The following is a 17,375-nucleotide window of genomic DNA, read 5'->3' as shown; positions in this document are numbered from 1 at the left end:
ACAGGTGTGGTTTTTTTTGGTTTACAAATTTACAAGCACTGATGCGAAGAAGGTCCATGGAGAGGAATTTAAATTCCAGTAGGTATCAAGTAAAATTTTAGATTTTTCAATTTGCGAAAATTTTTTGAAAAATTCAATAACCAATTTTCGATGAAAACAAATCAAAATTTCATGAAATGAAAGCAGGAAAGCTGGAATTTGAATTACGTCCGATTTTCAAGCCACTGAAATAACTTCAATTTGATTCAATAATAATTTTCTTACAGGGAAATGACATTTTAAATTTTTTCGAATATTTTCTCTCGTTAAAAGTGACGATGGAATTTCGAAAACGGCTCAAAAATATTGAACTGATTCTGTATCTCAGTGAATTATAAATAAGTACAGCATTTTAATTCAAAACAAAAATATAGACAGATAATTCCATATCAAGAAATTTTCAACTATCACGATCTCATTAAGTAAAAATGATAACCTGCTTTGAAATATTTCGCTTCGACTAGGTACGTGAAATTTTATCACGAACTACATATGTACCTAACTATTACTGAGACTGGACGAATTTCAATAAACAGAAAAAATGATTGATCTTGCGCTAACACTGTCTCTCTCGGTTATTACTGCTGTCGGTAAGTGATCCTATTTTCAATTAATACAAAAAAATGAAGGTATATTTTACATATAGGTAGGTATATCATTTTTTAAAATGATTTTTGGAGCAAATCAATTCAATTAAAAAAAGAAAGAAAAAATGTATATTTTACAGGTGCACAAACCATCGTACCACCACCTCTTGAAAAATACAACAACGTGAGCATCGATCTACTTATAGGCGAATTAATACAAAAAAATAAAGTATTACTCAGCGTAAAAGCAGAAATAGCAAGATTATCTGCCGCGTATCCAGAACCCGAAAAAGATCTACATGAACAAAGCAAGTAGAATTATCTTTTTGCGATGAAGATTTTTAAAAATTATCTAAGTAAATCATACAAATATTGTGCAATGTGCTTAATGAACGATTACAGTTATTTTACCGGATACCCTACCAGATTTTGAAAAGTTTGATAATATGACCGCCGATCAACTGATACGTGAAATAATGCATATAAATAAAGCATTACAAATTTCAAAAGCTGAAATGGTGAGGTTGTCTTATGTAGAAGTTGAAAAGAACCCAAAAGTATCAGGTGAGCTTCAATTTTTTTTACACAAAATGCATTCAGTCGAGCTGAAACGAATCTGTTTTGAAACTGCTTAGAATTTTCTCATAATTATTCATGTTTATACATAAATTCTTATTTTTTAAATATGTCTTTCAGGGTACATATCTAAAGAGCATTTGCAGAAGATGATAGAGGAAGAAAATAATAATCTTTACTACTATACAGAGGATGGTAAGATTTGAATATCGATACCTACTGATAAAAAATTCCCTCCGCAAAATTGTTATAACCATGTAGATTGTTTTATGTAGATGATTCACAAAGGATAAATTTCAAGTCCAAAAACACATCATTTTATGCTCTTTTTTTGACAACATCGACAGCTCACGAGAAAAAAAATCCAAAATCACTACAAAGTCGAAATAAAATGAAGTCAACCGTCATGAGGTCCTCGATTTTGAAAAAAATTCATTCTGAAATTCTTGGAATTCCGATTGAAAATTTCCTACTAGAAAAAATGTTCATTTTGAAATATATACTACTCGCACTTGTACGGAAAATACGACTATAAGTACTGAATTTAAATTTCTGACCACCATTTTCAAGATTTATTTTTGGAATCTGATTTTAAGAATTTTGTAATTTCTCAATTTTTTTATTGAAATGAGACGCTTTCCACTTCATTTTCCCCTGCAAATTCCAAAACAAAAAATAAATAAAAAAATCTGCTCTTTTGCTCTTCACACCAACTTACATTTTATCCAAAATTAAAATTTCTCCTAATTCAGAAACATTAAAATTTATTAGACTGTCGAACAATTTTCATTAATTTCAGTTTCTTGAATTTTTTTTCTGATTCTGAAAAAGAATTATAAATGAAAATTATTTGAAATTGAACCCCCCCCCCTCTTCCTAACATTTGATCATGTTTGACATCGATTTTGTCGTGATTTGAAACTGTTTTTTTTTAGAGCTGTCGAAGTAGCCAAAAAAGGGAATGAAATACCTCATTCAAATTTTTCCTTTGAGAGGGACTTTAAAAAATCGATAAAGATGGGATTAGTAAAATTTTCAGGTGATGAAAATATGTTGTAGAAAATTTCCATCAACTTGGCCTTTTCTATAAATATCCGAATTTATATGGTATATCTACCTAAACTGAATTTCAGCTTTTTACTTCAAACGAGGGGGGGGGGAGACACCAAATTTCTCAAATTTTCAAGCATGAAATCGCTGGACAAAAATATGAATTCAAAAACTGTAGTGTAATACACTGATTTTCGTTTTTTTTTTTTTTTTTTTGGAAAACCGGAGCTTCTAAGAAGTCGCTGCAGGCTCCAAAACGGCTTGAAACCACCTCCAATCGATTAAGCATGTTAAAATTAGGATGCACAGTGAATTGTTGCTTTCCAAAATCATTGATGTGATAAAATTTTGTGAAAATTTCAAGGTTCTAAAAGTTTCTGGAGGCTTCAGAACTGCTCAAAACAGATTGAAACAGTTTTCAACCGGTTTTTCAGGTTGAAAATAGAGCATATTTTCGATTTGGTGAAATTTTGATTTTCATTTCATTTTCGGCTCAAAACTCAATGTTCAAAAATTCACCAAAAATCAAGAAATCCACTTTTAGCACTTTTCACAATTAAAATTAATTCAAGAGGGCTGCTTAATGTATATTGTTTCAGAATTTTCCACGGGAAACAAATCGACACCTACAATTTCATGATGCAACTAGAATCAGACGTGGGTTTTCATGCATTCAGAATGTTACATCCTCACCCTTGTTTCAAAATCAAGTTTTCTATAAATTTTACCTAGTAGTTCAAATTGAAATTAAAAGTTATTTACCTACCTATTTATTTTTATTTTAAATGTTTTCAACGTGTTGAAAGTTTCAATATGGTTGGAGGAGGGGGATGAATATTGAATAAGTATTGAGATTGAGATGCCAACGAGCTCAAATTTTCGCGAAGTTTATTGGAGTGCATCCAGATAGTTGATTACTGAGTGAGCTCTGAAAAATTTCAACAAAAAAGATTTTCTTCTCCTCTCTTATTACTCGTGCATTTAATTTCACGATGCCATATTGTTTTGGTTCACTGACATTACAAAAATAAATCAAGATGATCCAGATTTTGGCACTTTTACGTTTTAAAAAATATTATGCACCTATTTCTGTACATTTTCAAGGGAGTAGGATCATAAGTGAAGGTGACCCAACCATGTTTCATAAATACGAAACTTTGACATCTAATTCAACGACGAGGATATGAAATGGGAAAACTTCCAATTTGCAAACGCTAAGCTATCTACATCAAATGGTATTCATCAAAACACTCACCGTATCCTTGGTTTTATCCAGACGTCTACCGTCTTTCCACCAGGTCACCTTGGCCGGAGGTCTGGATCCGGATGAATGGCATACAAGTTCGTATTTTCTACTCGCTGTAAACGGTTGATTCGATTCAACGATTCGTACATCTAAAGGGGCAACTGTAACACAAAAAAAATCAAATCCAGATAAAATACATCGAATTAATAACGTAAACGCCGACAATAAAGTACCTATTATATTCGTAGATATCTCTTTACTGCTGTAGGAAAATTGCAAAGAACTTCAGAATATATACCCACGTATGTATCCTTATGTGCAATTTAAATCGAGCAAATTTACTCGTATCTGCTTTTTTGTAGCCTATATACCTACGTAAAGTAAACCTCATCTAATTATTTTTATCATCGCTGCAAATGTACATAATACTTATACGAATAAAAATAAGGTACCTACGACAACAATACAGCATCATTTAAGGGGATTGGAAATGGAAACGATAACGAACTTGAACTCAAGAGCTGAATCTTCGTCATGGCGTGGGTTGAATGAGAAAAGGACGAGTAAGCGACGACGTGGAGTACACAGAATTGATAATTCGCCGAAAGAGCGAGATACGAGTTACGTAGACGGAGAAAGATACGTTATCTTAAAGCTGAGCCTATATCTGTGAGCTGCTGCTCCGCATGTACTCGAGATCGTATACTAATGTAGTTACTCAACTCTTTCCTCTTGCACTACACACACTCACACATCCACGTACCTACGTCGTACACGGAGTATTTTTTATACTTATACATTGGCGAATATGAAAAAGCATCAGGCAGCGAAGCGCGAAGTAGCACGAGAGAGCCGGCCATACGCAGCTCTGCATAGAAAAGCAGAGCGGAGCGACAGAGAGTACGTAGCTTTCGCCTCCTGTTTCTCGCGTAAAAGATACATACAGAAAAGTTTTCGCTAGTAAGACGCCTGTGTAAACAAGAATTTTCGCATTCGGCTGCTTCATTACCATTCAAAAAGGGTCTTCCAAATGGAAATTTAAGTACTCCGCCCATAGAGTGAAAAACATAGAATGCGTCATCGCCTCTCTATACTATACCATGCTACATAACGTTATGGTATGGCATGGTACGCGTTCATTTTTACATTTTTTCCCCTTTTCTTTCGTGCAAAATATGTACTAGTTTTTTTTTCTGACTATGCTTTCTGTATGCATACCGTCTCCTTTTGGTTTCTTTTTCTTTCTTCTATGGCTCTTTTTTTGTTTTGTTTTTTTTCCTTTTTCTTGTTAATATTATTCAAAAATATTTTTCATTTTAATGAGGTGTTCTTTTTTATTTTTTTCGTTTCTCTGTTTTCTATTCAATCTTTGCAGAATACGAATGAATGCGACGACGGTGTTTTTCATTTTTTTTTTACATTCTGTTTTTTCTCCGACCACATAATAGGCATAGTCGAATGTATGGTCCGAAAATATTGGCAATGTTTTCCTTTTTTGAACGTGTTTTTAAACAAGAAACTTCGGAAATTATCAAAGAACTGGATTTTCACGAAATTCAGCAATAGAATTTTCAAAACGGTACCAAACAAATTATCTATTGCCATAGGTCAAGGTCATTTTGTTCATTTTCCATTTGTTGGAAATTTTATTTTGAAAAGTTGGACACATGTATAGCACTTCTTCGACTATTTTTCCAAGTTTGTAAAATCCAGACTTGAAATTCAAAAGTAGTTATATGTACTTCAAAGCTTCTCAAAATGTTGGAAATTGGTCGTTTTATTCAACGTTTTCAGAAGTCTCACATTATAATATATTATCAATTTTTTTTAAAGTTCTTTGTAGTAAGATAAAACATTGTAAAATAGAATAATAATCGGTACTTTTTTTTTAAAAATTACCAAAAAATCACCCGTTGGTAATTTACCAGAAAATTAGATACTAGTAATTTATTCACTAAAAATTACCACAAACCACCAGTCATTTTTCCCAAAGTAAACCGTAGTCCGTAGTTTACAAAATGTTATCAGTACCAGTGCCTAATTTACAAAAAATTACCTGCACCACAAATTTACCAAAATTACTGTAATTCGGCAAAATTACCATAATTTACCAAAATTACCGTAATTTACCAAATTTCCGGAATTTACCAAATTTCCGTAATTTACCAAATTTCCGTAATTTACCAAATTTCCGTAATTTACCATAATTTACCAAAATTATCGTAATTTACCAAAATTACCGTATTCTATCACAATTACTGTATTCTATCAGAATTACCGTAAAACACCAAAGTTACTGTAATTTGCAAAAAATACTGTAATTTGCAAAAAATGCTGTAATTTACCAAAATTACTGTAATTTACCAATAATACCATAATTTACCAAAATCACCGTAATCCACTAAATTTCCGTAATTTACCAAATTTCCGTAATTTACCAAATTTCCGTAATTTACCAAATTTCCGTAATTTACCAAATTTCCGTAATTTACCATAATTTACCAAAATTATCGTAATTTACCAAAATTACCGTATTCTATCACAATTACTGTATTCTATCAGAATTACCGTAAAACACCAAAGTTACTGTAATTTGCAAAAAATACTGTAATTTGCAAAAAATGCTGTAATTTACCAAAATTACTGTAATTTACCAATAATACCATAATTTACCAAAATCACCGTAATCCACTAAAATTACTAAAATTACCGTAATTTACCTAAATTACTGTATTCTATCAAAATTACCATATTCTATTATAATTACCGTATTCTATCAGAACTACCGTAAAATACCAAAGGTACTGTAATTTGAAAAAAAATCTGTAATTTACCAAAATTACGGTAATTTACCAAAATTACGGTAATTTACCAAAATTACGGTAATTTACCAAAATTACGGTAATTTACCAAAATTACGGTAATTTACCAAAATTACGGTAATTTACTAAAATTACTGTAATTTACCAAAATTATGGTATTCCATCAAAATTACCATATTCTATCATAATTACTGTATTCTATCAAAATTACTGTAAAATACCAAAATTACTGTAAAATACCAAAATTAATGTAATTTACCAAAATTACCGTAATTTACCTAAATTATTGAAATTTACCAAAATTACTGTAATCTACTGACATTTTTGTAATCTAACAAAATTACCGTAATTTACCAAAATTATTATAATTTACCTAAATTACCATAATTTACTTACTACAATTACTGTAATTTACCAAAAATTACGGTGATTTATCAAAATTACTGTAATTTACCTACCAAAATTAATATTGAAGTTCATTATCTGCTATCTGGCCAATAGGTACATATTTTGATTTGATCATCAATGAACAAAAAAAAAACGTTGAATTTTGTTCACAGCACAGAAAAGTATTTTTGCGTATTATATTCGAGCTTCTTGCAGATATCAAAGTAGGTTATATAAAAATACCTAATTGTATTTTTCATCAGCTCAAAATATCCTTCACTCGAATAAAATATTCTCGAATTATTTCTCACAAAATGCCAGCAAAGCGTGTGTAACTATTTCAAGGTTTTCGAGCGGTATGCGTCTGATTTCGTAAAACTTACTTCAAATATTCGCCAAATCTTGCGATTAGGATAAGGTTAAAACAATTCCTGCGTACCATTTTTTGTCTACCCTACGCACTACACATCTATAATCTTATCTACCCCATAAGACGCGTACAGCAGCATTCCACACCCTATACTCAACTCGAGCATTTGTTTAAATCACCATATAATTACATTCGTGTTGCTAAAAAAAAAAAAGCTCCATATACAAACATCCATCACTTATCACACTTTCGCATTCTTTTCGCAGTCGTACACCATCTGGAGACGAATAATCGTGAAAAGGGGTCCTTAAAATAGGCAGCCATGACGGACAGACGGGCTAGAAAAATACCATAAACACAGCAGAGAACCTGGATTTCTGAATTTTGCGACGTTTTATTGTCTCCGATATGAAATGTCAATATTGGTCGTCTTCTGAGCTGCCAGCAGCACGTGGGGATTTTCTAAGGCAAGCGTACATTTTTTTCATATTTTTCAACACAATTCCAAACAAACATTAGACGAGCCTACATACGTATTATCCACGTATTTGGATTTTTTTTTGAAAACGAAACTATCTTAAGTTAGGTATTTGACCTCTACACATTCTCGCGAGTGCTTCGATGAGGCACCTATGCGATGGAATTTTACGAACCGAAGGGAGAGGAAAATCAGGCCTGAGACAATCATCTCGCTGTATAAAATTGAACTCATTACGAGATATGAAAAAAGTTTGCGTACGATAGGAAAATTTTGGCAATTTTCAAAATTGAAGTACTCGTATCAGTGAAAGTAGCTTTAATACGGAAAATTGAAAAAAATTTCTCCGAATATTGCCTTTCACGCAGCTCGAAACAAAGACAGATAGAATCAGCTAAAACTGTCCTACGCGCCCCTCCCCCTCACTATACTCAAGTTATTCGAAATTGCTTACATTGAACTCTAAATCGATGAAAAAAATTTAACAAGTTACATAGCATACTTAGTTTGGAAACTACCTGATCGAAAAATATTGCAAACAGCCTTCAATTTTAGACACTGAAAAATATAAATATGACTTGATTTTTAGAACTTTGAATATTTCACAGAAGATGTCACGAGTTTTCCTTTTGTCTCAGTCCAAAATTGGAGACATCGAAACACTTGGAAAATTTCAATCAGCCAAGTTCCCAACTTGGTCTCTTCATCTGTGAGGCAGACAAACCAATTAAAAATTGTGCACTTTGGGCTACTTTATCCTCAAGCAAATTATTCAACATCTATCATGGGACACCCGGTGTATACTAAAAACGCACACATTTGCTTCAATACAAGTAAGTATAAGGGTAGGTAAGGTCGAAGTACCCAAAACTTTGTCCGAGTAGTCTCTAAAATATTCCTTTTTCCTTGGGCGAAGGATCGCAGCACCCATCGCTTAGATACTTATCATGTGGTTTTGAAAACTAATAAAAACAATTCGAAGCACGATTTAAATTCATTATAAGGCTCTCCCAGCGCATACTAAAATATCCAGCAGTATTTGTTGTACAGTTTACAATATGCATACCAAGTATAAAAGTTTTCCCTTCAACTAATAATCTACTCTTTCTCTCGAATACGTCCGCGATTTTCCACATAGGTACGTATGGTACATTTCGTTTTGTAGCTTATATTCGCCAAATGTTTGGCGAAGGCTGAAAAAGGTACCAGTTTTATTATTTCAAGGTAAAGGCTCACTATGAGTATAGTTGGCGTGTTATTGTGTGAAAAATATTCCACTGGAGATGCGATTTTTCGATGAAAATGTTCACAAATACTTTCTCTCTTTCTCTTTAGGTAGGTATTGCTTTTTATGGCATGCTGGCAGATACGAGTACTCTGCCATTCCATGGTAGCCGTAGATACTCTCGATATAAAACTATTTCCAACACACGTTCGGTTCGAATCCACTCTTCTTCTCCTGCCCTTTTTTATACTCTTTGATACCTACCTATGTAGAAGGAAGAAGGCATGGTAGGTCTAGGTATACTAATCGTTTACGTACAGAAACATTTTACCAATCGTCAGCTCTTTCGTTACAAAGGCATTCTTTCGCAGTTTTACTCTGCACGAGATGGTGCAATTCCATACTCGTAAGGGTACCTACTCGATGGTATAAAATTTTCATTTTACAAATATCTTCTTCCTTTTCGAATTACACAGAATTGTAGTCCACCTACCTATATAACGATACGAACTCCGAAATATCTTTATTTTTTTCTGCCTGCTGAGGCACTCAGAGACCCCCACTAAATGATGTTTTTTTGCAATATAAGTAGATTGGGGAAGAAAGTACAGTATGTTTGATAAATTCTGATCATAGTTTTAGAAGCCAGTCAAATGTTTTGTTACTACTACAACAGGCAGAGCATCTGACTTTCAACACTATTTTTCATCGTGTTTACTGAATAAATATATTTTTTAAAAAGAGCATCATAATTCATAATTTTCCAGAAGAAATCAATTTTGAGTTCTCAAAAATTCACTAAAAATCGAAAAATCAATTTTGGCAACTAAAATTTTGGTAGCGATGTTTCAAGACGATGCTCTTTCCAAAAATCGCGGTCTCCTATTTACTCAAATTACATCGAAGATGAAAAAATAAATGATTAGTTTCATTTGTCTCTGACCCAAAACAACGAAAATGACAAATTCTATCTACATCTTGAAAATCAGGGAACATTATGAGCAGGAGTTTTCGATCCTTGAGAATTTTCATCAATTATAAAACCAACAAATAAAAAATGGAAGAAAAATTCTACTTCAATTTTTTAAATGATGTCCTGCTTAGTGAGATTCGCGAAATTTTATCAAAGCAGTCAGTGATAAATGCGATTTTACGTCAGGCTAGTTCAACAAAATCAACGATAAAAAACATAAAAAGCGAGACCAACGTTGTTGCATCAATTTCACATAAATCATATCCGTAGCCTATTCGTTATTTGATAGGTATTGTAGCAACATGTCCTGAAGCAGTGGTTAGTAAATTTACACATAATAGGTACCTACACCAGTTTTTGTTGATGTTTTACTGGCAAGCGAAAATCATACCAAAACCACAACTAATCAAGTATGTATCTATAATCAACTATTACTTTTTTTGTGTTTTGAAGATTTGTGACGAGCTTATTCCAAGATCTGATTTACTTTCAGGCTTTGAACTAAACTCTGAACGACATGCGATCATTCTATTATGAACTGATGATGATAGGTGGAATTGCAGTCATACCATCAAGCATTTGCTTAATCATTCATTGTTATAAATTTTTCAGATGTGGTAAAATATCAACGCAAAGTATTTCTACTAAAAATCTTACTTTTTACTGTGTCCTTCTGCTATTGAATAATATTTGGTTCAGCTTGGTTTTTCTCGGTTCTTGGTTTGATTTTTTATTTTCTGTCCCTGAGTTTGTTCAATGGTCTCTTCTGTATTGGGAATTATTCGTTGATAATTCATTAGTGTTGTTCAAACTAATTATTGCTATGGATACCTATACGTATGCCTATGTTTTTGAAAAATTGCTTTGTACTTGCAACGTCCTCCTACAGGAAATCAAAACAAAAAATTTTACATTTATTGCTTGTAGGGACAGGTATTCCTTTACTCCATATTCTCCTGCTTCTATTATGCCATTTTGAGTATTGTAATACCACTTTTGTATTATGTATCATTCGCACCGGCCGTTTAATTCCGATTGCTGGAGCATTTTGGTACATACGGTCGGCTAGTATGAATAAGACCGAATTATGGTCCAAATTTTCCCTACATTTGCGCCTCCTCATGATGCTTGGCGGATTTGCTGCTGTTTTTGGAGTTTTACAACTGTATTTATTGATATGGACGTCTTCAGTCTCCTACACCGCCAACTACATAGAGTGGTTAAATAGTGATTTACGGAAAATGTATGTAAATATATCATGGATACAAGAAACTGGCAGTGTTCTTGAAGGTATTGTTATTGGAATTCTATTTACATTCAAAAAGGACACATTCAAACCTATTCATACTTCTTCTGTCACTTACTTATAATTTTGTTTTATTTGTAGAATAGTTGTTGAATCATGGGATTTTATTCCATGCAAGCAGATACATATGTATTAGATTAGTATACCTACTTCCTACTTTTAAATTGTTAAATAAAGAGATACAGTAGATACTATATTTTGACATCTAGTTGTTTTGAACCCGTTAAATCGCAATATGTACCTACATGTAAAAAAAATGTTACACCCGTAAAATCAGTCATGGCTCAACAGAGTAAGCGTATGAATTGGTCAGGAATGGGCAGAATCTCGTACAAATTGATTTGAATCACGAATCACCTTACATTTAGGCGATTCAAATCATCTCGATTTACTTAGGTACCTATCTAAGTAGAGAATCATTTATAATATACATACTTTGATCTGTGAATCATGACAATTGTTCAATTTGCAAATTGCTCATTTCGAATCATGAATACCTATAACAGTTTTTTCATCACTAGCCAGGGCCGGATTTAACATTAGGCCGCCCTAGGCAGAAACAAATTTGCCGCCCCTTCCTCCCCTCCAATATTTTTGGTTTGTGTGAAATTGTATGCCCACCTATAAAAAATTCTGAACGCCAAAAAATGTATTTTAAATCCGTATTTTTTATGAAAAATGAAAATGAAATTCGCATGTTTCCATACGCTAAAAAAAACTTGAAAAGAACGAGTTTCTTGGTTTTGACTGAGTGAAAAACCAAATGGTTAGGCATGAAAACTCGAAATTAGAGGTGATTATCTGAGAACCTTTCGTAGCGTGTGATAATTTTAGAAGAAGGAAGATGAAATTAGTGCTCGACCGAAGCGAGCGCGAAAATTTTTTTGAAAAAAGGGGTTCAAGAAAGGAAAAAACGTTTATTTTTGCATGTTTTATAGGGTAAAAATCGAAAAATCTGTACATTTCCATAGGTACTTTTTGCCAAATCCGCACGATTTATTATTTTTTTTAAAGCAAAAATCTGCCGCCCCCTAAAATTTGCCGCCCTAGGCAGCTGCCTATACGTAAATATACGGCCCTGTCACTAGCTGCTTATGAAGGTCTTAAGTAGGAAAAGTTGGAAAATGGAATTAAAAGCGGAAGAAAGGATTCGATTCACGAACATGAATCACTGGTTCAAATCATTGAATTCTAAGAGTCATTTTATTCACAATTGAAGACGTCATAGCAAGTAAAATTATAGTACATGCAATCCGTGTACTATAATTTTACTGAATATACTACACTCTTCACAAGCACTCAAACTTTCAAACAGCTTTTTCTCAAAATGCAACTTTCACACATACCTATGTCCTTTTCGCTATGACGATGACGTCTTCAATTTGAATCACGTTCACTCCTTGAATCTGTATTCAGTACACAGCACGTATAGTTTACAGGTATCAAAGAACTATTAAAAAAATGTACTCTTGAATTATTGGTTACCCATCCTGCCCTCGAACACTGGTGACATGGCGACTCCCCCTTTTGTTTGCAATCCATCATATGAATCATGCTACACAGTCTGCATAGTTTACAGTATTTTGTATACAAAATTCGGTAAGATAAGATCAAATGTATATGTTTGTGCGGCAATGTCTCAATATTAAATTGTTTAAGAATAAACTTTGATCTTTTTTATTCTCAGTTCAGCTGTATCGATCAATGCTGGATTCTAAGGCATGTAAGTAGGTATAATTATGTAAGCAAAAATGATGGAAAATTTTCAAATATTCTACAAGTACTTACGTCAGAAATTGTTCAAATTTTTAGATATCTACAATCTACATGTGAGCATTTCGACGTGGATAAGTGAAAAAAAAGTCAGAGAATTCTGACTACATTTCATGGACACCTTGGCCTTAGTTGAGAGAAACCATTTCCCCAATAAAACCTTAAAAAATTTATCACAACTACCTCAAGCTAAATTTACTGAAAGTGCATTGAAAATAAAGTGAAAGTTTATTAAATGATTACATAAGTCGTACGAGTAAAAACTTCTAAAAAATCAACAAAAAAACGACGCACTTGATTGATGGAAAAATTGATAAACAAAGGATAGTTTGGTATTTTTTCATCCAATTTTGAAAATATTTCATCAGATTTTTCCTCAATTTTCAAAAACTCTTAGGTCAACATCACCTATATTCTGATGATCGAGCTCCACCATTTTTTCTATATGCCTACTCGTAGGTACCCAAGTTTGGTGGCGATGTTTTTAGACCACACTATCACCAAAAATCGAGGTTTCCTATTCATTTAAATACCTGCCATGAAAGACAAAAAGAGGGAATCATTAATCACGGAAATCAGGGAAAATTATGGAGAGAGTTTTCGAAATGATAATCTATGTACATATATCATGCAATCATAAAACAACGAATAAAATTTCGGGAGAAAAATTCAACTTCAATTTTTGATGATTTGTGTTTGGTGAGATTTGCAAAACTTTATAAAATCAGTCAGTAGATAATAAAAGCGATTATATAGAACAAATGTAGCATGCTTTATCATTGCTTGCGGAAATCAACATGAAAAATGTAGAGAAAAGTTTATAATATGAGGATCTATCTACATTAGAGCAGATTAGGTTCACATTTCACGTCCGGCTAGTTTACAAAATCAACGATAAAAAACGTCAAATACGTATGTACCCACTAGACCAATGTTCCACCAATTTCACATAAATCATATCCGTGGCCCATTTGTTATTTTATATTGTTGTTAACACGTTCTGAAGCAGTGGATTGTAAATTTACCTATGGCACACCAGTTTTTGTTGCAGTTTCGTCGGCAAATGGAAAATTACCTATACCAAAACCGCAACTAATCAGGTAGGTAATCATTATTCACTTTTACTTTTTTTTTGGTTTTCTGATTTGTGATAAGCTTACCTACCCAAGATCTGATTTACTTCTAGGCTTTGAAACTTTAAACACACAAAACCTGAGCGCTTTTGCTAGCTGTTAAGAAATAACATCAGATACCTGCATAGTACAACAAACAGTAAATTCACCGCAGAACGACATGCAAATATTCGATGAAGAACTGAGGATGATAGGCAGACTTGCGGTCATACCATCAAGCATTTGTTTAATCATTCATTTTTACAAATTTTTTAGAAGTGGTAAAATATCAATGCAAAGCATGTCGACTAAAAATCTTACATTTTATTGTTTTCTTCTGCTACTGAATAATATTTGGTACGGCTTCAGGTCGCTCAATACTTGGTTCCATTGGTTATCCTCCTCTAAACATGTTCCATGGTTTCTCAAGTATTGGGACACACTCATGGAATATTTACTAGCGTTGTTCAAGTTAATTATTGCTTTAGATGTTTGCCTATGTTTTCGAAAAATTGCTTTGTACTTGCAACGTCCGACACGAAGCAATCAAAACAAAAAATTTTACGTTTATTGCTTTGTAGGGACAAGTGTTCCTTTACTCCATGTTTTCCTGATTTCGTCATGCCATTCTAAATATTGTCAACCCATTTTTGTATCATATATCATTCGTATTGGCCGTTTGATTCCGATTGCTGGAGCATTTTGGTACATACGGTTAGCCAGCATCAATAAAACTGAATTATGGTCAAAGTTCTCTCTACATATGCGTCTTCTCATGATGCTTGGTGGATTAGCCGCTTTTTTTGGAGTTATACAACTATATTTATCGATAACGTCTTCTCTAAGTTACACAACCTCTGATCACGTATTGGATGATGGTAGGACTAATGGTTGGACGATGTATTTAAATTTAAGATTCATGCAACACATTGGTAATGTTCTTGAAGGTATCGTTATTGGAATTTTATTTACATTCAAAAAAGATACTTTCAAACCTACTCATACTTCGTCTTGTGCCAATAATCAATAATCTTATTAGGTATACTTGTACAATAGGTACCGAATCATGCGATTTTTTTCATACAAGTAGATATTAATGTAATTCCTACTTTTAAAGTTGTAAAAGATAGAGATACAGTAGATACATATTGTAAACCATGCTACCATGCATGAGCTTTTCACATCTAATTCTTTTGAAACCTTTAAATTGCAAAATGTGTAAAAAAAATATTTACACCTATAAAATCAGTAGTGGCTGAACAGATAAGATAGGTCATTTTCCCCAAAACAGGTTGAGTAGGGGCTAGAGTGAAAAAAAAATATATTTTTTTCGAAAATTCCCTCTCTTTGAGGTCTTATATCTCCTTCCATAGGAATTTTGGGAGCTAAAATTATTTGTGGGTAACTTTTAACTTGAAATGAAGGTCTGTGCTGAATTTGGTCAAAATCTGACGACCTCTCCCTTTGTTTTTCGTAATCCACCCTACTCATCATGCTACTCAATAACTTCATCATTTTGACAGTCAGCATAGGTACAAGTAGAATTAGTGTATTAAGTGTTTACTGTTCACTAAATCATGTAAGATGATATCAAATGTATGTGTTTGTACTCCTAATAAAAAAATGTTTAAAAAAGAACTTCAGCATTTTTATTTTTAATTCAACTGATTCAATCAATGCACGATTATAAAGAATATATGGTACCTATAATTAAATATACGAGTACCTTAAGCAAATGATAGGAAAATTTCAGATCCATATTCTTCAAGTAATGATTCTATGTTTAAAATTGTTCACCTTTTTAGATATCTACAAATTACAATCTATATTATTTTATAGGTAAGTACTTTGAGATTTAGAAAATATTTCATCAGATATACTATCCTCAATTTTCAACAACTTTTCAGTGAATTTAATTAAATTTCGGATGAGTTCAATGTTTTTTTTTCATTGGTATCCAGAATGTGTCATTTTTACCAATTTTAAATCAACTTTGGCAGGTCTACTACTCTGCCATTTTTTGTCATATTCAAAAAAATTTTTTAGGCATTTTTTTTACGTAGGTAAGTCATGTTAAATTTTTAAAAATGCAACTTTGTTTCCACAATTATTTTTTTACAATTTTGACTTGATTTTTCATGAATTTTATGGCACTCATTGCATGCCTTTCTCTTGTCTGAAACTGGCCCATTGAATCCATATTTCATTATTTCAAGTCATCCAGGACCCTGGAGTCTCTAGTGTGATGTGATTATTCTCCATTGAGTTTTAGATTTTTTTCTGCTCATGAAAAATTGTTTTTATGAGGAACTGATTTTCATCATTTTTCCCGAATAAATATACGTACCCACATTATTTGAAAAAAAAAACAAACACCTTCAAAAATAGTAGATTTTGGATTTTTAGAAATTCACCAAAGGAAATAGTTAGGTAGGTACCTACTACTTAGTTTCATTTTCCCCTGACTCAGTGCACGGAAATAATACGAGTCAAACAGTACATTTAATCATTCTTGACGGAAATCACTGTTGGATTATCAAAAAAGGATATTTGATAGAAGAATTTATATAAATTATAAAAAACAATTTCGAGAGAAAAATTTCATTTTTATATTTGAATCATTTGTGTTTGTTATGATTCGCGAAATATTATCATCAGCCAGGGATAGAAGCGATATCCACTATCAACGTCACTCATAGTTCACATAACACATCAAAGTTCATGAAAACCTGTACCTATTAGTTATTTAAGCTCATCGTAACCCATTACAAAAAAAGATTTCGGCATCACAAAACTTGTAAGATAGTTTGATAAATTGAAGCAGTAGCTTTATAAATTGACTAATAGTAGGGCAATACTTATAAGTATACTCGAGATTTGCTGTCAAACGAAAAATAATACCTGCCCAACCAACCAATCAGGTAAGTGATTCACAATCAGTTCACTTTTTTCAGTGTTTTGCCAACTTATAGTAAGATTAGGAACTAAAAATATTTGATGCATTATTTTTTAGGCATTGAAACTTCATACCTATACACAGTACTGCGCATTTAGGTACCCATAGCTGTTTAGAGAGACATAAGGTACTCGAGAAGTACAACAAACAGTAATTGAATGCAGAACGATATGCAATCATTCGAAAGTAAACTGATGCTGATAGGTTCAATTGCAGTCATACCATCAAGCATTTGCTTAATCATTCATTGTTGCAAATTTTTTAGAAGTGGTAAAATATCGAAGCAAAGTATTTCAACTAAAAATCTTACATTTTACTGTTTCCTTCTGCTATTGAATAATATTTGGTTCAGCTTGTATGTTCTTGATTATTGGTCCGATTGGATATGGTCATTCTCAAGACGTGTTTACAGCTCCCTTATAAATTGGGGAGTATTCACAGAATATTCATTAGCATTTTTCAAACTAATTATTGC

General features: G+C 32.6%; 2 protein-coding genes across 2 annotated transcripts in view; one reads left to right on the top strand and one right to left on the bottom strand.

Annotated features, from left to right (window-relative positions):
• LOC135845811 (hemicentin-1-like) overlaps positions 1 to 17,375 on the bottom strand; it is a 972,708-nt gene that overhangs the window by 62,515 nt on the left and 892,818 nt on the right. Inside the window, exon 6 of the mRNA XM_065364649.1 lies at positions 3,508 to 3,659. Coding sequence (XP_065220721.1) covers positions 3,508 to 3,659 — 152 coding nt within the window. The remainder of the gene's footprint in view (positions 1 to 3,507; positions 3,660 to 17,375) is intronic.
• On the top strand, positions 476 to 3,017 carry LOC135845814 (uncharacterized). Its single transcript, XM_065364651.1, has 5 exons — positions 476 to 629; positions 767 to 934; positions 1,029 to 1,190; positions 1,323 to 1,397; positions 2,852 to 3,017. Exons 1-5 carry the CDS (start codon positions 581 to 583, stop codon positions 2,890 to 2,892), a joined length of 495 nt encoding a protein of 164 aa, XP_065220723.1. The 5' UTR covers positions 476 to 580; the 3' UTR covers positions 2,893 to 3,017.

Source organism: Planococcus citri, chromosome 4 (assembly GCF_950023065.1).
Source record: "Planococcus citri chromosome 4, ihPlaCitr1.1, whole genome shotgun sequence".
In the NCBI taxonomy this organism is placed as follows: Eukaryota; Metazoa; Arthropoda; class Insecta; order Hemiptera; family Pseudococcidae; genus Planococcus; species Planococcus citri.
Note: the sequence above shows the minus strand (reverse complement) of the source record. Positions and strands in the feature narration are given on the sequence as shown.